The 25,680-nt window shown below is 41.4% G+C and overlaps 1 protein-coding gene across 5 annotated transcripts in view; it reads right to left on the bottom strand.

The window, feature by feature from the left end:
* Nucleotides 1–258: 258 nt before the first annotated feature.
* ptprz1a (protein tyrosine phosphatase receptor type Z1a) overlaps nt 259–25,680 on the bottom strand; it is a 94,039-nt gene continuing 68,617 nt past the window's right edge. For 4 of the 5 annotated variants that reach the window (XM_084017762.1, XM_084017765.1, XM_084017764.1 and 1 more), the window contains 18 exons: nt 22,148–22,286; nt 17,403–17,494; nt 16,870–16,955; nt 14,007–14,027; nt 12,415–12,511; nt 9,979–10,061; nt 8,279–8,413; nt 7,027–7,161; nt 6,380–6,543; nt 6,149–6,284; nt 4,895–5,041; nt 4,271–4,364; nt 4,063–4,136; nt 3,711–3,842; nt 2,890–3,036; nt 1,634–1,776; nt 1,394–1,529; nt 259–1,197 (listed from right to left, as the gene is read on the bottom strand). In XM_084017762.1, coding sequence (XP_083873888.1) covers nt 1,054–1,197; nt 1,394–1,529; nt 1,634–1,776; nt 2,890–3,036; nt 3,711–3,842; nt 4,063–4,136; nt 4,271–4,364; nt 4,895–5,041; nt 6,149–6,284; nt 6,380–6,543; nt 7,027–7,161; nt 8,279–8,413; nt 9,979–10,061; nt 12,415–12,511; nt 14,007–14,027; nt 16,870–16,955; nt 17,403–17,494; nt 22,148–22,286 — 2,105 coding nt within the window. In that variant the 3' untranslated portion in view covers nt 259–1,053. The remainder of the gene's footprint in view (nt 1,198–1,393; nt 1,530–1,633; nt 1,777–2,889; nt 3,037–3,710; nt 3,843–4,062; nt 4,137–4,270; nt 4,365–4,894; nt 5,042–6,148; nt 6,285–6,379; nt 6,544–7,026; nt 7,162–8,278; nt 8,414–9,978; nt 10,062–12,414; nt 12,512–14,006; nt 14,028–16,869; nt 16,956–17,402; nt 17,495–22,147; nt 22,287–25,680) is intronic. The other variant, XM_084017763.1, reaches the window with a different exon arrangement.

Raw genomic sequence — 25,680 nt, 5'->3', positions numbered from 1 at the left:
GGTACCCAACACACAGAGAGACCTATTGTGATAGTAACATTACATCCTGGTACCGAACACACAGAGAGACCTGTTGTTAGTGTGAGTAACGTTACATTCTGGTACTGAACACAGAGAGAGACCTGTTGTTAGTGTGAGTAACGTTACATCCTGGTACCTAACACACAGAGAGACCTAAGTATTTGTCATTTAGTAACATGAATCTTTTTGTTGGTAATGTTAACACACAGTAACAAAACACTCCAACAGGCCTTTTCTTTGGTATTCACTTATTTAATCCCCTAGCTAATAATCCAGCAGTGTTTTGTGTCCAGCTAAAAAACAAACATGTCAGTACCCCATGCATCACATTTAGTCTGTTACAAAATCCAGAATATAAAAGCATTAATGTTCTCCAACTAAGCAATTAGAAATAACCCATACAATTTGAATGCACTAAAAATGGTAAAATATAAAAATCTAAAAGTATAAATAGAAATTTGGTCCATCAAGTTATATTATATACATTAGATTATTATTATTTATTATTCCAGGCCCTTATTTTGTAATTGAATTCAATAGCACAACGCTGCTACCATTGAGATGGTATTTACAGAAAAGAGTTCAGTGCAGGAGCTCTAAAAAAGACAAGCTAACAAAATATCTCATTTGATGTAAAAAGATGCCTTTTCCCCTTTTTTCCCCATTTGGCTCGGTGCCAATAAATACAAAGGTTTAGGAAAGTTTTGTAAGTTGAGTGAAACATCTCAGGGCAGTACAGCGTTAAAACATCAGACAATTAGTCTACACCTTGTATCAACGTTAAAAGTACAGGATGAAAAATACAAAAAGGCACACATTACAAAACCGCAGGCAGTCCAGATCCAGTGAAGAAGAAACTTGTTCAGTGTGTACGGGGCACAAACGCCGAAGTTTTTTATTTAGTAGATGAGTCTGGAATCAGGAGAAGTTCTGTTCTTATTGAAGTCGGAGGACAAAATGCTGTTGCTTTTTTTGTTGTTGTAAAAGTTAAAAAAGAGTTCTTTGTGTTGTTTGGGGGGGGGGGGGGGGCAGTTACACCAGGGATTCAAGGCTCTCGGCAGTGCTGGCAGTTCCCACCACAATGGAACCATTGTTGTCAGAAGACTGGAAGGTTTTCTCATCTTCTTGTGTCCCGATGAGACTCAGCATGGCTTTGTACAGGAACTGGTACTGCTCCTGTGAAGCAACGCGAGTAACTGATTGATTGATATTGCATGGTGTAAAGTAAATATGTTTGTCTGACATGGAACTTGGTGAATACAAAATAACACCCATGTTGTAACAGAGGGAAATTATTAATAGTATAAGTGACAAGCTGTGTGACAGACAGTATGTTATCATCAGCATATTGTGAGACAGAAAACAGCCTTACGATGTCACTGAAGGTTCCTGGTCTCATGAGGTTTGTCAGCTTGGCCACTTGGAAGACATCGACTGATCCTTCGGCCTCCAGCTGACGAGTCAGAGATGATAGAGCACAGAATGTTCCGGCCGTGGCTCCACCCACACTAGTGAAAGAAAATTCAAACCCTTGCTGATTTTCACTGTAAAATATTCAGAACAAATTTTTATATTCTAATGGTTCATGTTCACTACTCGGTGAAGGTCTTACTCATCGTGGACCACAATGGGGCTGTCGTTGGGGGTACTCTCCTCCTTCACCAAGTTGAGGAGCTCAAAGGTGTTGCTGATGGGACTGTCAGGATTTGGCCAGCGGGGGGCGCGATAGTGTTTCACCTCCAGAACATAGTCGTCCTGTTGAGATAAGGATGGAAGAGATTCGACATCCGTCACAAAAAATCAGTGAGTTTTTTTTTTTTTTTACCTCTTACCCTAGGCTGGGTGAACCCTGCCTGAACTTCCGGGAAATTTGGATTTCGCTCGGCAGTTTAGGCTGGACACCCTCAGGCTTACTTTCGCTGTTACATTGCCAGAATCTTTGGCTCCAATCAGAAACGGCCATTCTCTCCTGGCACGCTCTGATTGGTTGTAGGACTATCCAATTGCGTACGGAGTCATTTGAACGATGCCCATTGATCCCGCCTCTTGAGCAGTAGAAACAAAGCGCAGCTTCCCCAGACTAATGTTCAATCTTAAAAGATTGACCTTAGTATGGTGAAAACCAGACTACTCTTACCCCTTAACACAATACAGACACTGTTTCGTACACTTTGTTGTGTTGTAGATGATTTTAAAATGTTGGCTAGGATGTCATGAAATAAGTGTAGTATGTTGAAAAAAGTTGCAGGATGTAAAAAAAAATGTATGAAAACGTAATTTAAAAGTCCTCGTAAAGTATGTTAAAAATCCATATTATAGTTTGATGAAAAAAGTAATTGTGTATATATATAATATATATATATATAACGCTGTACTGCCCTGAGATGTTTCACTCAACTAACAAAACTTTCCTAAACCTTTGTATTTATTGGCACCGAGCCAAATGGGGAAAAAAGGGGAAAAGGCATCTTTTTACATCAAATGAGATATTTTGTTTGTTGTGTTGTGCATGTCGAAAATAGTCAAACGTAATATATATATATATATATATATATATATATATATATATATATATGTTTGTTGTGTTGTGCATGTCGAAAATAGTCAAATGTAATGAAATCTTAAAAAAAAGCTACAGTATGTTTTGTTAAATATTATAAAAAGGGGTTAAAAAATGTCATAGCATAGTACGTCGAAAAAAAGTCACAAAAAAGAATGAAAGTATAGTATTTACAATAATAGAAATTGTGAATTGCTTTGAAAAATGTCATAATGACATTAAAACGTCATGAAAACGCCGATACCATAAAAAAATCATCACACACGTTGAGAAATATGTGAAGCTGTCATGTTCCCGGCTGCACTCACCTGTGTGGCCTCCAGTACGTAGTCCTGGACCACCAGCATGTCCTCATTGGCCAGACAGATGTGGTTCTCACTCCTCTGGGTCACTGTGAACATCTCATAGCTGATTGGCTGACCTTTACGGGGCCAGGCGAGACACAGCTCCTCCCCCTAGTGGAATATGGAATAAAAAAGTATTAAAAAGGCATAGTATAGTTTTGCCAGTAAAATCATGAAGATGTGGTAGTATAGTATATGATAATAGTATATTATGCCATGAAATGTCATCATTGAGTAAAACCAGGTAAAATTATAGTTCAGTATTTAATAAAAATGGCATAAAAATGGTCAGCCTCGTTAGTAGCCACATGGTCACCTGCAAAATTAGCTGCTCTCACTGTTTTATCTTTCCGGAGCATTTTGTCAACAAGTGAAACCAGATACAAAGTCAACCAACTGAATTTATTATTCAAGTGTTTTCAAGTGGATTTTATTTTGGCAACCAGCAATGGTGGATATTGTTGCTATTTTACCATCTGTTTACAATTCCTGTAGTTCTTTACATGTCGGTCAGAATTTTCCAAATTGTAATAAAACCCAGAGGCTGAACTAAACACAGCTGGAGTTAGGTTGGGGTTAGCCTAGCTTAGCACAAAGACTGGAAGCAGGGGGAAACAGCTAGCCTTCCAGTCTCCAGCTCTGTATTTACCACACAGACATGACATTGACCTCCACCGGAGCGTCTCACTCTCTGACACAAAAACAAGTCCATGTCCCAAAAAGTCTCGTTCATTCTTTTAAGGTCGGAGTCCAGATTTTACAGGTAAGAAACTAAAATTCCTCACCTCGCCTGAAGGTGTCCCCGGCAGCGAAACAATGACCTGGGCGTTGTGGTCCCATATCATCCTCCAGAAGTCCTTTACAGTGCCGGGCAAAGGACTCTGGGTAATGATGAACTCGCTGCTCTGTCTGTAACCCTGCAAGAACACAACGGGGTTCCATTTTTTGTTTCACTTCCACATGAGGCTGATTACAAATGCACATTAAGATGATACATTTCCCTTTTGTTCACAATCAAATTACAGCTGTAGAGTTAGCTAGTCGCTAACAGGATGCTAACGGTGCAGGAAGCCATTGTCTCGGCTGGCCCTGCACCTGGACCGTCTCCTCATGTAAACCTGGACAGGATGATCTTACTGTGATGTACGACGCGTTGATATAGTCCGACGTTTCCCCTGCCATTTCGGACAGGCGAACTCGCGACCTCTCGACTGCAAACACAGATGGAAGAAAAAGTGTCAACATCGTCTTTCATCATCTAACGTTTGCAAACTGTAGCTGAAGAGACAAATTAAACATTAACGTCTTCATTATGAGCGGTGCAGCTCCAACATGGCCGCCTCACCGGGAACCATGGAGCAGCTCCGGTTCTTGCTGCGGTTGTCGTCCTGCAGAGCTGCAGAGAAGTCGCACTGCTTCACTCCAGGGTGAGCAACCAGCTGTGGGGAAACACCAAAACATCTGTCAGAGCTGCCAAACCCTCCACTGAATGTTAACTTAATTTCTTGGTTCTTTATTTGGGTGTTTTTAAAAGTACTTTCGTCCGGGTAACGATAAAAACAGAAAACATCAAATCCTTTCTTTCCAGAACCTTTTAAATCGTCCCAGTTCTTTCCACTTAAACAACCAGAACTTGTTTTACTTTTTTATTCACACAAACAATTTTATCGAGTGTTTATTCTATAATTGTTTCCTTAGTCTTAAATTATTTTGGTGATGTTGAGTATGTTTTGGGGAGGGAACTATTTCCTGTTGAACAGCGGTTAGCTGGTGAAAATATACCATAGCCAATGTTGCAAATAAGCCAAATTGGTTTTGAAAAATGTCATAAAACAATTAAAAATGTATATTCTATAACAGATTATTTGTGGTTTTATTCAGTAAAAATGAATACAGCCACGTTTCTGAGACGTTGGTCTAAATGAGCCGTTAGACGAACACAGTGGGAAACGTAGGATGAGCTGCTCACCTTGAACTGCTTGTCGAGGCGCGTCCTCCCAGCCGGACCCGGGATCAGCAGCTCGTCCACGTAGCGGTGCAGCTGAGCCGCCATCACCTCCGTGTCTCCGGACAAGATGGCTTCCACCAAGGCGTCGTGGATGAAGACGTACTGTTCCTGCATATAACCAGTAATTTAACATTAATGTAAAAATAAAAATAATACTGGTGTCACTTATGTGTGATACCGGTATGTTATTTTTAACCATTTGCTCTTAATTTTTTTCAACTCCTACAAACATTTCAAACCTCGAGGGTTTTAAGTAAAATCCAGCTTGACAAAGTTTTTTCCCTCACTGTTGTGTTGAGGTTTCAGTTTGTAACTTTCTTTTTTTCAAGGTTGGATGAGGCTTTAAATGAAAGTAAGGAAACGCTGGCCGTTAAACTTGAGGATTAAAAGAACAAAATGGTGCAAAGTGGCAACCATTAAAAACGGGCAGATTTCTCCCTTGGACACATTCACACATCAAGAAGCAGCAGGAGAAAAAAAACACTTGTTATTTACTTTGTAATAATAAGCTTTTGTGTCTCCTGCTGCCTCATGGCCCCTTGGCGCTCACAATCACGTGTTCAGCTTGGTAGCATGCAAACAGATCACCAACACTACTACAATGTATCGTGCTGCAGGAAAAGTCAGGGAATCATCGAAGTCGGGGTTGGAGTAATGATTTCATCTCTGTGGGGGTATATGCATACAAACTGATCTTTTTATTTTTTGTTGAAAAGCTCTCAAATTGATAGTACGGGTAGTGCCGTGGTGGTGTAGTGCAGTCATGCTGCATTCACGATGCTTTACTACAAGTTTAGGCTACTCTTATTACTCGTCATGTCAAGCTTATTATGCTGCTGTATTTTCAGGGCTGCCACACATATTTGAGCTGTGTTCATGGGAGCCAGTCCTCACTCTCTGGGAGCTCAGCTCCCACTGGCTCCCACCTAACTCCAACACTGATCAAAGTCATGAGGAAACGTCCTCTGGGAACCACAAATGCCTGTACAAAATGTTCTGGTGACCAAAATGGTAGATGGACCATCAATAGAACTACACTTCTAGTGTGGCTGAAAAGAACTGAAAATAAATAATTATATTTCAACATGTAGTTAAACTTCACTGTTCAACTCTAAGGATCCAAGTTTTGAACAAGCCATGTTTCGCCTGCTGGGTTCAGCTGAAATGAGTGAAGTGAAGAAGTGTATGTAGGTGTGACACAAGTTGACCTCTGACCTCTGTCTGAACCAGGTAGTTTCTCTGCGTGCGGATGTGTTTGAGGAAACCAGTGATGTTGACGGTGCCTTCCTCTCCCATCTGCTTCAGCATGCTGTCCAGGACCACGTAGGTGCCGGTGCGACCCACGCCGGCGCTGTGAGAAAGGTTGATGAGGAAGAATGACAGGAAAGAATGAAGTGAAGAGTTTACTGAAACGAACCCTCGCTGTAGAGTCTGATCAGATCTTACCTGCAGTGCACCACCATCGGTCCCATGACGTCCGTCTGGGCTTTGGATGACTTGCGGACGAAGCTGAGCAGCGGCAGCGCGAACTCTGGGACGCCCATGTCGGGCCACTGGGTATAATGGAACTGGGTCACCGTCCGCTCGCTGCTCCGCCCCTTCTGGGAGCCCTGCAGGGGGACGAGCACACAGGAAGTGATGCAAATAAACTGTCCTAAGTTATAATATGTTTAATACTTTATAAAATGTTGTATGTGTCTTTATAATATGTCATGTGTCTTTATAATATGTCATATGTGTCTTTATAATAAGAACTTACAATTGTTTGTTGAATAAAACGTTTTAATTAATTGAAATTAATTGATTTGTTGTTTGGTCTATTAATGTCAGAAAATGGTGAAAAATGTTGACCAGTGTTTCCCGATGATCAAGATGACGTTCTGAAATATAAATTAAATATTCACATTTAAGAAGCTGGAAGAAGCTTTGGCTAATTTTAATAGTTGACGACTAATCAATCAATCATTTTGGTGAAGCAAACCATGTTCCCATTGAAGTAATCTGCATTAGTGGTTCTATCTGAGGGGCAGAATGACCTCACAGATGATAATATTACTGCAGTGACTCTGTGAGCTGATTGGCTGTTGGCTGACCTTCTTGGTGTGGGTGTTCCTGACGGTGAAGGTCCTCTGGGTGTAGTAAGCCAGCACCCTGCTGCTCTTCACCGTCACCAGGAAGCCTCCGTACTCCTCCTGCAGCTCCGCCGGCCAGTACTGATCACACTTCCTCTGAGGACACAAGGCACATACCACCAATTATAAACCATTACAAGATTCCTGTCTTTATTCCCTGTAAATAAAAAATAGTTTCTGTTTTTTCAGGTTAAACAAACTGTCTGCCAGCATGCAATGGTTGCACCCGTTTTATTTATTACATACACTATATTGCCAAAAGTATTCACTCACCCATCCAAATAATTGAAATCAGGTGTTCCAATCACTTCCATGGCCACAGGTGTATAAAAGCAAGCACCTAGACATGCAGACTGTTTCTACAAACATGTGTGAAAGAATGGGTCGCTCTCAGGAGCTCAGTGAATTCCAGGATGCGACCTGTGCAACAAGTTGTGAAACTTCCTCACTCCTAAATAATCCACAGTCAACTGTCAGTGGGGTTATAACAAAGTGGAAGTGATTGAGAACGACAGTTACTCAGCCAAAGTGGTAGGCCACGTAAAATGACAGAGTGAGGTCAGCAGATGCTGAGGCACATAGTGCACAGAGTTCACCGACTTTCTGCAGACCTCCATACTTCATGTGGCCATCAGATTAGCTCAAGAACAGTGTAGAGAGCTTCATGGAATGGGTTTCCATGGCGATCAGCTGCATCCAAGCCATACATCAGCAAATGCAATGCAAAGCATCGGATGTAGTGGTGTAAATATAAATATATATATATATATATATATATATATATATATATATATATATATATATAGTTTAGTACACACACTCACACACACACACGGTAATTAGTACATTAAAACATCTGGTGATTCAGTGTGAACAAGAGTTTGGATGAAGCATTAAGTTGCTTAATTTTACTAATTTAGCAGCTGGCTAGTACGCTAACTAATGTTGGGTGAACATGTTTTCATGCTCCTCTGAGCAAAGTAGTCTCCTAGCGTGAGGAGTCAGGCGGAGGTCAGTGGGGTTTAATTTGTGGTCAGATGAACAGTAAATCCATCCGATTCAGAGCCCCATATCGCTAGTCTCTGAGCTCTTGTAGCCGCCATGTCGGTGCTACGTCAGGGCTTAATGTCGTAAACAGTCTCGGAGCTTTTATGAAGTAAAATAAAAGTCCGGGAACAAGTGAAGTCCGTGTGGTTGAGATCGGGTCACTCACTCGTCCTTTCTCCATCAGGTTGGTGATCATCACGATGACGCAGACGTTTTGCTCCCAGATCATCCTCCAGAAGTCCTCGGTGCTGGTCCTCAGGGGACCCTGAGCAGCAATGTACAACCGGGGCTTCCTAAAACCCTGAGGAAACAAAACATAATGTTTTCGTAGCAGCAACTCAACATTAACAATAGTTTACGGCTGCGAGACTCTACTTAAGTGCTATGAGCTAAAGGCCAAAGTTAGCATGCTAACATGCTGGTGTTTAGGAGGTTTACGTTTTTAAATGTTCTTAAATGTTAAATGTCTTAGTGTAGTGTGTCAGACCGTCAGCCCAGAACCCGGGTCACTTTAACCCAGAACCTGGGTCACTTTAACCCAGAACCTGGGTCAATTTCACCCAGACCCTGGGTCACTTTAACTCAGAACCTGGGTCACTTTCACCCAGAACCCGGGTCACTTTAACCCAGAACCTGGGTCACTTTAATGCAGAACCTGGGTCACTTTCACCCAGAACCCGGGTCACTTTAACCCAGAACCTGGGTCACTTTAATGCAGAACCTGGGTCACTTTAACCCAGAACATGGGTCACTTTCACCCAGAACCTGGGTCACTTTAATGCAGAATCTCCGTCGGCCGTTTGCCCCATAACAACCAAGTGACAGGGTTACCAGGGTTACAGTTTACATGCATGTCTGTCCATTGTCATAATGAGCATATCTTGACCAAACACAGTGACCGTTGACCCCCAAAAGCTAATTGTTTCAACCTTGAATAGGTGTGGACATTGTGCCAAATTTGAAGACATTTGCAAAATAAGAATAAAAATAGCAGCAGCTGTTGGTGGTACAGAAACTTAATAAATAAATGAATGAAATGAGTTGAACAAACCCACAAATGGTAAAACCTCAACCTGGTTTCCCCCAGGATCCCAGCAGTGGTCTCCTGGGTGAAAGTCCTGTGTTTGTCTGAGTTTCATACTCTTTATACTACACCGGTTACTCTGCATGTCTAGTTAAGAAACGGATTTACAATTAAAAGCCCGGTGGGTCGGTATCAGACACTAAAGGGGCACTGACCAAGATCACGAGTCCCACCAGTGAAGAGACATGACCACATTTCCGTCTATAGGGACATAAACAACGCTGGATTTGGAACACACAGAAAACCAGCACTTTTCAAACATTCTCCAAAGAAGAAAATATATTCAACTAATTTGTCGGAGCTCAAGGATCCACACGAACGTAAATATAACGTTTCTTTGTTTGAAAGAAAACGGCACGAGGCCCCTTTAAGGCCAGCGCAGGAAAGAAACCCGCCTCTTGTTCTCGGCAAAGGTCGGCGTTCAATCGCATCACCAACAGTTTCACGACCTTCACATGAAGTGTGAAGTTGCCTTTGCGCCGCGAGATGCAGAACAAAAGTGTGAGCTGGAGAGATCCTCGACACTCTGCAAGCCGACGCCGGCACTCCGGAGGCCGTCTGCTTTCAAAAACACGGCGAACGTTCAACATGAGATTTCAATGTGTTGTACATAATGGAGCCTCGCAGGTCGCCACAAACAACGCAGCGGAGCTTCAATGGGTTTACAATTATACAAGAGGGAAGAGAATACAGTCCAAACAGGACGTTTTTGACAGGAACGAGACTCGGGGGGAAGATGAAGGACTCGGTCGGAGCTCAGAAGGAAACAGAGAGCGCCTCACATCCACGTAGTTGGCGTTGATGTAATCCCTCGTCTTGCCATCTTTGTCGGCCTGCGGAGCGAGTCGCACTCGACTGTGGTCGTCTGAGGATCAACGACAGGAAGAGAAAAGAGCAAATTGTTAGCACATCGATATAGAAAAAGATGTTATTGTAAGATCTGCAGTTATTTCATCCTTTTGTTATTGTCAACAAAAAACATCTTTCTAAACAGTTCAGAGGCTTGATGTATGACAGGGGACATATCTAGACTTGGTAGGGGTCTAGGGGACAGATAGATAGACTTAGTAGGGGACAGACAGATATCCTTGGTAGGGGACTAGGGACAGATATAGACTTGGTAGGGGACTAGGGGACAGATATAGACTTGGTAGAGGGCTAGTTGACAGATTTAGACTTGGTAGGGGGCTAGTTGACAAATATAGACTTGGTAGGGGTTTAGGGGACAGATATAGAATTGAAAGGGACTAGTGGACAGATATAGACTTAGTAAGGGAGTAGGGGACAGATATAGACTTGGTAGGGGTCTAGGGGACATATAGATGGACTTGGTTGGGGACTAGGGGACAGATAAATAGACTTTGTAGGGGACAGATTGGTAGACTTCAAAGGGTCCTACAGGACAGATATAAAAACTTAGTAGGGGACTAGGGGACAGACGGGTAGACTTAATAAGGGACAGATATAGACTTGGTAGAGGACAGATAGGTAGACTTAGTAGGGGACTGGGGAGAAGTACACTTGGTAGGGGACAGATAGACCTTGTAGGGGACAGATAGACTTAGTAGGGGACATATATAGACTTGGTGGGGTCTAGGGAACAGATATAGACTTTGTAGGGCGCTAGTGGACAGATATAGACTTTGTAGGGGGCTTGTGGATAGATATAGACTTAGTAGGGGAGTAGGACACAGATATAGACTTTGTAGGGGTCTAGGGGACAGATATAGATTGGTAAGTGACTTGGGGATGGATATAGACTTGGTAGAGGACAGATAGATGGACTTAGTAGAAGTAGGGGACATATTTAGACTTGGTGGGGACTAGGGGACATATAGAATTGGTAGATGACTAGGGGACAGATAAACGGACTGAGTAGGGGACATATATAGCCTTGGTGGGGACTAGAGAACATATAGAATTGGTAGGGGACTGGGGGACATGTAATTAGTAGGTGACTAGGGGACCAATATATAGACTTAATAGGGGAGTAGGGGACATATATAGCCTTGGTGGGGACAAGGGGCATATAGACTTGGTAGGGGACTAGGGGACAGATAGACTTAGTAGGGGACATGTATAGACTTGGTGGGGACGAGGGGACATAGAATTGGTAGGGAACTAGGGGACAGATAGACAGACTTAGTAGGGGACTCGCGACAGATATAAATTTGGTCTGGGACATGGGGATATAGATAGACTTAGTAGGGGACTAGGGGACAGATAGATGGACTTAGTAGGGGACTTGGGGACAGACTTCACCCTCTGTAAGTACGCTGATGACTCGTAATGGCGATAAGATACGATAAAATAAGATAAGATAATCTTCTATTAGTCCCATGGCTGTGAAATTTACAATATTATGCAAAACAAATTGAACAAATAAGTTAAGTAGCAGTAAAGATATAATAAGTTAACAATGAGAGACTAAATATCAAAAATAATAGTAGACAGACGAACAAACTGGTTGAGTTTAAATGACTGCACACGTTATTATATATAAAATGTTGATATGTTGAATTTTAGTATTATACAGAATATTGGTATTGTGCATTGGTGTACATTGATATTGTGATTGCACACATTATCAGGGACCATCTATCATGTCTATGTGATGATGACATAGTTCATCAAACTGTCCAACAGGCTGGAACTCAACTCTCATATGATGTGGAGATGGTTCTCTTAAGGTAGAAATGTAAACAATTGAACCATGATGTCTTTAACTGAGCACAAAATTACACAAGAGGTTCCTCTTTTTAGAAACACAGGAACAAACTATTTTTTTAATCACTCTCACCTCTGTGTTAGTGTCCTTGTATTCATTATTAATTAATTGTGTTATTTTAATATTTTGATATGTGTCTGTAATAAATCTGAATATAAACCACATGAAAGGACAGTGTTTGGTCTGTCTCTCAATACTTGCTAGTAGATACTGTATTTTAATTTTGCAGAATAAGATCCACTAACGTATCATTTAAATACACAGAACATTGTTCAGAACATGATATCTAGTTTTAATCTGTTTAGGAAGCTTAGAGTGCTCGCTTTATTATTATTTGGTACAAAGTTTGGCTGAGTGGCTCAAGGATCTGCTATCCATCATCACTGAGCCAAGAAGCGTTATGTTCGTGATGTCTGAAAGACCAGCAGACCTTCGAGTCCTCGACGTCCCACATCGAGTCAGAAAGACAGAGATACTGAAGTGAACTCACAGGCCAGGATGTTGCTGTATCGGTTCTTAGTCTTGTTGTCGGGATGGTTGGAGCTGTCGGTCGTCATCGCCATGTCAACTGTGCATGTCTGAATCTCCTGTACACACGTACACACACACGTACACACACACACACACACACACACGTACACACACACACACACACACACACACACACACACACACACACACACACACACACACACACACACACACACACGTGTTCAATACAACTTTGAGAAATGTAAACATGTTTTTCTACTAAATCATTTGACGTTGACGAAAAATTTAATAAAAGAAACTTAAAGGCAGAATGAGCAGGGTTTTTTTTTTTGGTGTTCAAATTTCAGAGAAGTTCGTGGACATGAAGTAATTTTGTGAATTAAATTGTTTTCTTTCTGTGAGTCAGGATGAAGCTACAGAAAGAAAGCTGGGTTTACGCAACAAAAGCTCTGAGTTTGGTTGAGGAGAAACTTAAAATAACTACGTCCAGGTAGGTTGAGGCAGCAGCAGGTGAAAGGCAACCCCAGATTCGTTATCTGCATGCTTACAATCTGACATTTTTATAGAAATCCAGTCAGTCACTGCAGAACTAGACACCACCACATACCTCTGGAGGGTCATGTGATTATTTTTGTATCGGCCCATATATTTTTTTCCGAAAAATACAACTTTTTGCTTTTTAATTTCTCAATCATTTACACGTCTGAACAGGAACTTTAGCTAAATAAACAACACAGTTTGTGAAACAGCGACAAAATTCAAATCTACTGATTCTTGTACGACAAGTACAAATATTTTTGTCGCTTAGCACCACTTTAGAAATAATGTATCTGACATTAGGCTACAAAATTCTATTTAGATTACTTAAACTTGGTGAGGTTGAGGGGAAATGTCATGATTTGTCTTGAAATAACTAATTACAGTTAGATTTAGGCAACAAAACCACCAAGAACGGATCACAATACAGCCTTAAAAATTAGTATTTAAATTTGGAACCATCTGATTGAAGAATAAATAAACCAGATTATGAAACAGGTTTCAGGTTTGACACTGAACTTTGCTCAAGTCTTTCAATGACTTTCTGAGACAATCTGAAATATGTTAGAGAATTTATTCCACGAATCTCCTCAATATCACCAGTTGAACTGTGGTCAGTTCTCAATATTTTTTAAAACTACTTTTTCAACAAAATTAATATTGTGATGACAGAAAAATGTTAAAGGTTTAATACTTGGACTAAATAAGATAACAACTATCTGTGTGGATATTTTTGATTGTGATATTTCTCAAGTAAATAACTTCTACCACTGATGTATTACCAGTTGGAAAACATTTCTCCATAAAACTGTAAAAACGTATATTTTGATTGAAAGTGTAATATTTGTATTTTCCCCTCTAATCTGTTATCTACATGTCATCTCAGTGTTTACAGGACAAAGATATTTTATTTTGCTTATTTTTGTAATGTTATCATCCATGACTTCCTCTGCTGGTGCATTTGTTTCACATTAATCATTAAACACACTTTGTGATACGAGACGAAAATAACATGGCTACGAGTGCAGCGCCGCCGCCAGGAGAGCGTCTTACCTCGTAACTCTCCTTCAGTATCTAAAGTGGAGGAAGCAGCAGCAGGGAGGCGGGCGTTTCCGTGACAACACAGTAACCAAAGAGGTGCAAAAACACAAATTACAAGACGACACAGAAAATACACACAATGCAGCTTCACAACGGCAGGAATCAACCCAAATAACAACGAGGTTCATGCAGGATTCAGATACATGAATGAAGGGATGGAAAAGGCAGAACACGCTGCATTCTGGGAATTTCAGGAGCTCATTCTGTATTTCAGTACAATGTTGGTGTTCTGCTCCGACATTTTAGGGATTTTCTTCCATTTCAAATGGAAATTTAACACAAACACAATTTTGTGGCTGACACAATTATTTGATTCATTAGTTAATTGATAGAACATTTATTTTGGCAATTCATTAATTGTCTTTATTTTTACACAAGTATGTTAATGTTCTCTGGGATCGACACAAGTGAAAAGTAAACAGAACCATTGAAGTGCGATGGCTGTGGTTAAAACTAATGTCTGCATTCACTCTGCATGCTCATATCAATAAGTTTTGTTGTTGTTTTTGTTTCTTTGTTTGATATATCGTTATCACTTTATCACAGTATTTTTTAACTGTCAATTACACACCATCTGTTTTTCAATAAAACAAATGTTTACAAAAGTAAACCACGTTATTTTCAGGACACCGTCATCATTGTCAATACCAGGATATTTAATATATGCATATATATATATATACAGTGGTGTGAAAAAGTATTTGCCCCCTTCCTGCTTTCTTCTTTTTTTGCATGTTTGTCACACTTAAATGTTTCAGATCATCAAACACATTTTAATATAAGGCAAGGACAACACAATTAAACACAAAATGCAGTTTTTAAATGAAGTTTTCTTTTATTAAGGGGGGAAAAAAATCCAAATGTACATTGCCCTATGTGAAAAAGTATTTGCCCCCTAAACCTAATAACTGGTTTGGCCACCCTTAGCAGCAGCAACAGCCATCAAGCATTTGCGATAACTTGCAATGAGTCTTTGACAGCGCTGTGGAGGAATTTTGGCCCACTCCTCTTTGCACAGTCGTTGTAATTCAACCTTATTGGAGGGTTTTCGAGCATGAACCGCCTTTTTGAGGTCATGCCACAGCATCTTAATAGGATTCAGGTCAGGACTTTGACTAGGCCACTCCAAAGTCTTAATTTTGTTCTTCTTTAGCCATTCAGAGGTGGACTTGCTGGTGTGTTTTGGATCAGTATCCTGCTGCAGAACCCAAGTTCGCTTCAGCTTGAGGTCGCGAACAGATGGACAGACATTCTCCTTCAGGATTTGTTGGTAGACAGCAGAAATCATGGCTCCATTTATCACAGCAAGTCTTCCAGGCCCTGAAGCAGCAAAACAGCCCCATACCATCACACTACCACCACCATATTTTACTGTTGGTATGATGTTCTTTTTCTGAAAAGCTGCGTTACTTTTACGCCAGATGTATTGGGACACACACCTTCCATAAAGTTCAACTTTTGTCTCGTCAGTCCACAAAGTATTCTCCCAAAAGTGTTGGGGATCATCAAGATGTTTCCTGGCAAACATTAGACGAGCTTTAATATTTTTTTGGCTCAGCAGTGGTTTTCGTCTTGGAACTCTGCCATGTAGGCCATTTTTGCCCAGTGTCTTTCTTATGGTAGAGTCATGAACATTGACCTTAATTGATGCAAGCGAGGCCTGCAGTTCTTTTGATGTTGTTCTGGGGTCTTTTGTGACCTCTTGGATGAGTCGTCGCTGCACTCTTGGCGTCATTTTGGTTAGCCGGCCACTCCAGGGAAGGCTCATTACGTTGTCATGTATTCGCCATTTATGGATTATGGCTCTCACTGTGGTTCTCTTGAGTCTCAAAGCTTTAGAAATGGCTTTAGAACCTTTTCCAGACTGATAGATCTCAATTGCTTTCTTTCTCATTTGTTTCTGAATTTCTTTGGTTTTCACCATGATGTCTTGCTTTTGAGGAGCTTCACTTTGTCAGGCAGGTCCAATTTAAGTGAATTCTTGATTGGGAACTGGTGTGGCAGTAATCAGGCCTGGGGATGGCTAGAGAAATTGAACCTTGAAGTGATAAATCTTAGTTAAGTTATGTTTTAACTGGAGGGGCAAATACTTTTTCACACAGGGCCATGTAGGTTTGGATTTTTTTCTCCCTTTATAATACAAACCTTCATTTAAAAACTGCATTGTGTTTACTTGAGTTATCCTTGACTTATATTAAAATTTGTTTGATGATCTGAAACATTTAAGTGTGACAAACATGCAAAAAAAGAAGAAAGCAGGAAGGGGGCAAATACTTTTTCACACCACTGTATATATATATATATATATATTTATATATATATATTTATATAATTCCTCCTCAGCTCCCTCCGTTCCTGTAGCCTCGTTGTCTTTGTGCTGATTTCTTCTTTAGTTGCAGTTTAACAACCAAACAAGCTGGAGCTCTGACTCATGATGTCACTGACGACACGTCGTCAACAGGTAACAGATGACCGACATGCAGCTCACATGAGCCAGTGAACCAGGACTGCAACATCAGCTGAGAATACACTGGGAATTATTATTATTAATCATAATAAATAAATTCCTGATCAATTATAATCAGGGACTCTAAAAGAGTTGTGTAATGTTACAGCCCTAAACATCATGCAGCATGCAGACAATCAGTCACACACACACACACACACACACACACACACACACACACACACACACACACACACACACACGCACACACACACCACTGTCTGAGACATTCTGATAAACAATATTAAACGCTTCATATCAGCTGGTCTCAGGTCAGCCGGTAAGAAGACCAGCTCCATGGTTCTGTACCTCAAACTCTCGCTGGAAGCCGAGTGAGTCGTGAAGCCCAGTCACGTATTTCACAAAGTCCTTCACTGGAAACACTGTTTGATCATCTGAAAGAGGAAACGGGGAAACAACGGTGAATATTTATATCATCCTGCAGGAAGTGGACGTCACACAAGCTCACACTGAACAACACAACGTTGCATGTGATGCTTTTACTGTAATAGTGTAATTATCTATTTTAAAAGACCATAATGCTTTAAAGTACATGTAAAATAATTATTTAAAAAATGTATTATTGTAAGTGAGTTTGTTGTTGAAATGAAAGACGATTTGGAAATGGGGGATTTTCAATGAAAGCTAGGATCATTTAAAAAAATGAATGTTCCCGAAAGTGTTTCCGGAGTTTTTGCCCTGTTTCAGGGTTTAGATGCGTTTTTAGGGTGAAGGCTGCAGGTTTATTTACCAAAAGAGGAAAAACACAAGGCCTTTGTGATTTTAGGCTGGATAAACATCTGTAAACAGCCTTTGTGTGTGTGTGTGTGTGTGTGTGTTACCAGATGTTAATGCAGCGGTGGAAGACGGAGCGGCGATGACTCGGGGCGACGAACTGTCATCAATGTAGAAGTGAGCCGTCTGAAAACAAGTCCTACACAAAAGTAAACATCAAAATCTATTTTTTATTTGAAAATCGCACATAATAATAATAATAATAATAATAATAATAAAATCTATGAAAGAAATTCAAATAAAGACAAACAAAATGTGCCAGAAATGAGGATGAAAATAAAACTGTGAGGTAACACATTTTCTATATATTTCTATATATCTTATGCTTCCTGCCTGAGAACTGCAGAATGGCCTGAAAAGTGGACTATGCTTTTGTTCCCTGCGACTCTGCTTTAGCCCAGATTCTGGAGAACACATGTAATCTTCCCAAAAACACAGGAGCGATAGATGTTGTGTTTAATCCCTGACAAGTTTTTAAACGGATGAGATTCCCTCCGATGAACCTGCGTTGTCTCGGCCAGAAATGGACATCAAGGATTATCACTGAGCGTACGAGGATTGAGCTCCCAGATTAACAACAAGCTCTGGAGGAAATACATATTCTCCCCGAGAGCCTGAAGACTCGACTCATCCACCAGGAGCTGGATTCACATGGAGACACATGTTTCTTTCTGTTGTATTCTATTGTAGGACGAAGCTGAAACTGGTTCAGGAGACAACGTCACTAGTGCACTTCACATGGTTATCTGATTATAATGATGAAGCTCAGCGACGACTTCAACAGCTTCTGCTCATTAACAGTCTGAACTGTTGTTTTGGGACCAGAAGTGAGGCCAGAGTTGGAGGAGCCACGTACATCCTAACATGGAAGAAGACAATTCAGGGAACTAAAAACTTGAATCCTTTCACGGTGTGTTTTCATGTCATCAAAGCTGAAAGACATGGACAACTACCATACTGCTCAATGCAACCTGTCAATCAGCAGGTAGCCCTGTCCCTAAAGCATATCCTGCTTTCTGGTCTTTTGGACTCTAAATGGACCATAATGGACTAAATGAACATCATGCTGGATTGAAGAAGACCCGAAACTAGAGATTGAGACCATAAACATGTTAACAATGTTTACTGAGATAATAAATTAAGAGAGAAGTAGGGTCATTTTATCATAGACTTCTATACAACCAGAGAGGAGTTGCCCCCTGGTGGCCAGCAGAGAGAATCTAGCCTGAAGGCACTTCAGCTTTGCCTTCAGCATCGGCTTCAAGTTTGTCTTCAATTTAAATGAATCTGCAATCACATTTGCCCACATTTCTCCCCTTCTTGGGGTCTGGGGGCTCTGTGTTTTTTTAAGGGATCAAGCCCACAATGGGCCCACCCCCTCATGTAAGGGTGTCGGGATGAAAAAAACAAGGGAAAAAAGGAGAAAAAAAAATACACAAAAATCACACAAATCGCCTTAAATAATGTAAGAAACACAAAAATGACAAATGAAATAACCTAGTATGATGTGCAGGGTGGTGGTGGAGTTGGGTGAGAGTGAGGGTCCGTTGGACTGACCCTCATAGCCCTGTTGGTCTGACCCTGGTGCGCCCCATTTTTGAATGATTGTACTTTTTGATAGTTTTGTGCAAATAATAATATGAATAAGAATTAAAGTTATAACTCTGCTAACTATGCTCTCAGCCAGAGACACTGTGTGTGTATGTGTGTGTGTGTGTGTGAACAGATAGACCTTGTAAACTTGTAAAAGTCCACTGAAATCCCCTCAAACAGCTTGACCTCAAATGCACAGCAGCGGAGTCCAAGTGAGCACCGTGTTGTCAGGACGGAGGAAAAGGGCCACAACAACAGCAGGATTAGTGGCATTTGGCCTCCTGCCGCTCAGCTACAAGACGGCAACACGTTTCCTCCTGTCTCACATAATCAGACGGATGTCCTTTTCTACCCGCCGGCTCCCTTGCCGCTGAGTGGATGCTCGAGGCGCCGCAGCCAAGGTACACCCTCCGCCGAGGATTAATCCCCAGATTATTACCGGCTTAGCACTGCTCAATCTTGAAGATGCAACAACAAGCGGGACAATATGTTGAGTCTCCGGTGTGGCAGATGAGAAATGTACAAAATATTACAAAAAGTGTTTACACTGCGTTTGACAGCGCGTCCTTGATCAGATTTCTGAAGTTGGTTATTCGACGGCCCGAGTGGGCAGCAGGTTTTATTTCTTCCCCTCATGCCAAAGATGTTTTCAGCTCCAGAAGAAAAGAAATTTGGGGTTTATGTCCTGAATAGACAAAAATCTCCCTTTTAAACCATTCTCAAAGGAAGCTTTGTTTGCTCCGAAATCGAGTATTTCATATTGTCATTAAAAAATAAATAAATAAATAAAATAAAAAATACACAGCGTCTCTCAAGGTTAACAGAGAGGAGTCCAAAAGAAAACGCTCTGCTGTCAAAAGTGAGCGGCGGCTGAAAGGCTTCATTCAATCTGCAGGCAGCGCATCAACAGCAGAGGCACACAGAGGCATTGTTAGTGAAGGGGCTGCTGGTGCACACACACACACACACACACACACACACACACACACACACACACACACACACACACACACACACACACACACACACACACACACACACTCACTCTCTCTCTTTCTAACACACACACACACACACACACACACACACACACACACACACAAACAAACACACATTTTCACACTTTTCAGCTTGCAGGACAAATATGAGAGGCTGTGGGCTGAAGTCCCCACTTCACTCCCCATAGTCTGGTGAGATATGATGGGGTTGAAGGGCAGGGGGAGAGTGTGTGTGTGTGTGAGTGTGAGTGTACACTCTACAGGCAGAAATACATGATGAAAATAGGATGTTGGACTTTAACAGGCTTTGATTTTGAGGATGTGATGGGGACTTGACCAGTCCCAAGTCTGCTCAGAGTCTCATGGTGGGTCGTGGAATATTATCACAGAGTGTAAATCTGTTGGTTCCGTGTCCTCGGCACAAACACCATGTCAATGGACGTGAACCAAACACATCCACGGTCAGAGCCGGCGACGTGGTGTCTGTCTGTGTGTTCGGTACCAGGATGTAATGTTACTCACACTAACAGGTCTTCTGTGTGTTAGGTACCAGGATGTAACGTTACTCACACTAACAACAGGTCTCTCTCTGTGTTGAGTACCAGGATGTAACGTTACTCACACTAACAACAGGTCTCTCTGTGTTCAGTACCAGGATGTAACGTTACTCACACTAACAGGTCTTCTGTGTGTTAGGTACCAGGATGTAACGTTACTCACACTAACAGGTCTTCTGTGTGTTAGGTACCAGGATGTAACGTTACTCACACTAACAACAGGTCTCTCTGTGTGTTGAGTACCAGGATGTAACGTTACTCACACTAACAACAGGTCTCTCTGTGTGTTGAGTACCAGGATGTAACGTTACTCACACTAACAACAGGTCTCTCTGTGTGTTCGGTACCAGGATGTAATGTTACTCACACTAACAGGTCTTCTGTGTGTTAGGTACCAGGATGTAACGTTACTCACACTAACAACAGGTCTCTCTGTGTGTTGAGTACCAGGATGTAATGTTACTCACACTAACAACAGGTCTCTCTGTGTGTTGAGTACCAGGATGTAACGTTACTCACACTAACAACAGGTCTCTCTGTGTGTTGAGTACCAGGATGTAATGTTACTCACACTAACAACAGGTCTCTCTGTGTTCAGTACCAGGATGTAACGTTACTCACACTAACAGGTCTTCTGTGTGTTAGGTACCAGGATGTAACGTTACTCACACTAACAACAGGTCTCTCTGTGTGTTGAGTACCAGGATGTAACGTTACTCACACTAACAACAGGTCTCTCTCTGTGTTCAGTACCAGGATGTAACGTTACTCACATTAACAGGTCTTCTGTGTGTTAGGTACCAGGATGTAACGTTACTCACACTAACAACAGGTCTCTCTGTGTGCTGAGTACCAGGATGTAACGTTACTCACACTAACAACAGGCCTTTCTGTGTGTTCCGTACCAGGATGTAACATTACTCACACTAACAACAGGTCTCTTTCTTTCTCTTCCTGCAGATAAAAAGAGTTTCTGGATAAAAACACTAAGCTATGATAATGTTACATTAGTGGTGGAATGTAGTTAAATTAGCTAGCTAGCTAGAAAAATGAGCTAACGTTACATTATTGATGGAAAAGAGCTGTTAGCTAGCTAGCTAGCAAGACAAGCTAACAGCCTAAATGATATCACGATTAAAAAACATCACATTTGTAATTCATGGTACAATTAAAGACGACAAATGCCGACAAGGGCGGGGCATTGCACTCTAATGCCTGGATGCCATAACCAACACCGTCACTCTTAACTGATTTGGTTCAAGGTAACGCTCATCCTCATTGTTGGAATAACTAAGATTTAACGATCATGTATGTGTGTTTTAAGGGAGGATTAGAGCAAAATCCTCATCTCCACTTCATTCAGAGCATTTTACCACCAAATATACCTGTTTATCTGCTATAAATAGTCAATTTTTAATTCAATTAATTTATTACATTATTATTATTATTACATTTCTCTGACTTAAGTGATGGAGCTACAACATCTGCTTGATGTGTAAATAATAAATTGCCATCATATTCACTCATAACAGTTTTATGAGAGATTAATTTGTCAGGTCTTTGTTTCTGTTGTGGCCTTCTTCTGCCCCCTCATGGCCAGAGCAGCCAGGTGAACCCGGCTTTTACTACAGCAGCGGTACTGACCTCCAGTAGACAAGGATCCCGATGAGGACGACGAGGCCCAGGGTGGTGAGGGTCGAGATGACGGCCAGAGGAACCACGGCCTTCCTCTCCCGGTCCCGGATCGACCCGACTCTGGACTCGTGGCTGCTGTTGCTGGCATCTGGAGACAACGAACGGGAGAGGGGTTAACGTCCGCCTGCTGGAGGTTTGCTGCTACTGCGTTTTAGAGACGGAATCCTTTGGATATAGCGAACCAGGGGACTGTTCGTTATTTATTTTAAGACCCACCGGAGGGATTTTCGGTCCTCTGATCACTTTATGCATAACCATCCCGCCGATATAATTTATTTTAACATGACCCTGCAATCGACATGGCAGGATCAATATGACCCCCCCCCCCATTTACCGAGGCTCCCTGCAGCAGTCACAGGTTCGTATCCGCTCTGCAGTCCTCTTTTAAAGCTATGGTCTACGATTTGAAAGGTTTGAAAAAAGCATCCCCCCCCCCACTCCTCGAGCTCGTATCGTTCTCCCCTCGCAGCCTCCCACCTCCCTCTTATTTTACGCAGTTGCTGAATCTGTCTTTATTTTAGATCGACGGTCAGTTTAAAAGAGATTCAAGAGCTTGCGGGCGGCGGCGCTGTCTCTTGAAATTCGCCGCTAGGCAAATCCATTGTAACGGCAGACTATCAATGTACATATGTGTTGATAGAATGTTAAATAAAACCAACCTTGCATTTTTAAGTTTTTATGTCTCAGCAGCAGCAGCAGCAGCAGCGTGTCACACATACACTTATAAGTTACCAGTTCTATAATAGTTTGTTTACCTGCTGTCATTGCTACAGACGCAGAGTAGCCTGCAGTGCTAGTTTCTTTAGTCTCACAGAAATGGACACTTTTGGAGAATATAGTAAAACTTTTGAAGACAATGATGAGGAGTTTTTTTCCACCCAAACCCAACCGTACCTGTACGAGCCTGAATATAGGCTACAGAGGAAGAATTGCGCGAGAGGGATGCTCAAAGGGCAGAATGTGAACGAGCGTCTGTGGAGACCGAGATAGCCCCCGCTGGAGCTGAGAACCGGGACCGAACAAACGGAGACTGGTGGTGCCAGGAGGGGTTCCCTGCAACGCGTCCGAGGGTTTACGGTTCTCCGGACGGAGCAGAGGTTCGGGTTCGCGGTGCGTAAGAAATGCCATGCTAACTAGAACCATTGACTTGCGCTAGCCATAGTAGGCTACAAGCGAACTCGGCAACTAGAAGAACTGAATGAAATGTCTTGAAAACGTCTCCAGACGTCCTGAACACACCGGCTGACTTGGAAAATTATACTTTACTTTTTTTTTACATTTTCAGTCCCTATCACATTAAATTCTTTAGATGCTTGTTTTCCTTCCCCAGCTCGACACTTATTGTTTAGGTGTTACAGATGATTATATCATCAGTTCCTATCTCGTTAAATTAATTGAGCTGCTACACAATCTCTACAATTATCTCCCAACAACATGCGGTAGTACTCAGCGGTTTGAAATTATTGTAGAGACGCCGCTTCAACCGACATATAAATATAAAACATATAACCAAATATAAAAATATAAACGTTAATGACTGTTTTTTCTGTCCATCGCTGACCTTGGCGTTAATGATGTTTGCAGCATTTCAGCAGCAGAGAGCTCAGCATCATTATACCAATTTATTTTACTCTTTTTCATCAGCGTTCACAACTACAAAATACTCACTCTGATGTTTATACAAGGTTTTTATCATTTATTAAGACATTTCATCTGACCGATTACATGCTCTCATCTCTCGGCTAATAGATCGACGCCAACGCGTTCCTATTTTTTTTTTAATTCCTATTAAATTTGTGGAACGTTTACCTTTATTCACTTTGTTATGCTTGTTTTAGTTGTATGTCTAGTTCTGTGCATGTATATTGAGAGTCAAATATAGTCAAAAAATAGGAACGCGTTTTGAAGGAAATCTACAGAAGAATTAGACTGATTTTCAATTAAAGGCTGAATAGTTTTGTTTTCTCATGCCCACGGCAGACCTACAGATTAACATAAGTCCTAGCAGGCAATGGTATACAAGATTTGCTCTACGCCCATAGTTCCATGGAGACAAATACACATAGTAGTTTGATCAGACCGACGAGCAGATCTCGGCCTCCAGAGCTTCTTGACCTCCTCGAACTGTTTGCAGGACTAAAAACATTCTCTACAATAAAATATCTTCATAAAAGGAATGATATTAACATCCCGGTTCACATTCAGCCACCTGCTAAACTCATCACACTCAAACCTGACGAACCTCTCGGAGAAACACAGCGAGCCACAAAGGCTCCTCATCAAAAGTCCATCATAGATCAAAGTGAGAACATATTCATCCATCCAAGTCAGCATCATTGTTACTCTGAATAAGATGAAAAAGAAAAGCTGACACATGAACCCGACCTCGCCGAGCCGCCGCCACTGAATGCTCCACTCATTAACCTTGACTGGGAGGTTGTTTGTCAGAACTTACCGGTTCACAAAAAAAATCACACATAACACAGATTCCTGTCTGATACCTCCCTGAAACACACTGGTGGTGGTGGTGATGGAGAGAGAGAGAAAGGCCCGGAGAGAAGATGGAGAGAGGTTACTGGAGAAACAAACTCAAAGACGATCTCAGGAGAAAGAAGGAAACAAAACTTCTGACTGAATGATGGAGATGAAGTTCAGTCAGGATCTCTGGTTTCAGTTAACTCAGATACAGAATCAACTTATAGAGACTATGACTCACTCTCTTTATGCTGCATGTGTTACACAACACAACACAACAACAACAACAAAAGTTTCTCAAAACTTTCCCAAAAGCACAGCATTCAGGAGGCGTATAAAAGTAAGAGTATAAAATAAATATAAAACATAACGATGAAACCTCACCTATTGTTTACTTACTTTAAGGCAATTATTCATATGTTTTCTGAAGTGTTAATGAGCCATTATCTTATTATATATGTGTTGATGTGCATATTTCTGCAACAGAAACCTGAACAATGGATAAAGCCAGGTTCACTATGCTGTGAATGATGTAAAAACCTTCATAATATAAATATGAATAGGAAAAAAACCTCATTCAGAGGTAAAGATTGTAAAATTACATACATTATGTGAGTATGGCAAAAAGTTGGTTCCGCAAGTTCTTATAATCCCTCATCATCAGGACTTTTGGGGTTTTACTCAGATCATTGGATGCTTCGTAGGATTTGTGATGAAACGTGTTTGTTTAAAGCTGAATGGATGAACCGTTCTGTTTCCTGAGGACTAGAAGTGCTTTTTGAAAGTGTGCAGGCAGAGAAAGACGGAGCTGGAACTACTTCACAGAGCTCTGCTGCCACCTGGTGGCCTTGACGGGCAACATTTGGGAAGAGACGATCTCTGTGATGTATTTAAACACACCAGAGAGTCAATGCTGACTTAATTATCCTAATTAAATACCTATAAAACAATACTCCCTGAACAGAGCGTGTGAATATGGCTGTTATTATAATTTAATTTCACATTAA

Source organism: Eutrigla gurnardus, assembly GCF_963514095.1.
Source record: "Eutrigla gurnardus genome assembly, chromosome: 9".
Taxonomy (NCBI): Eukaryota; Metazoa; Chordata; class Actinopteri; order Perciformes; family Triglidae; genus Eutrigla; species Eutrigla gurnardus.
Note: the sequence above shows the minus strand (reverse complement) of the source record. Positions and strands in the feature narration are given on the sequence as shown.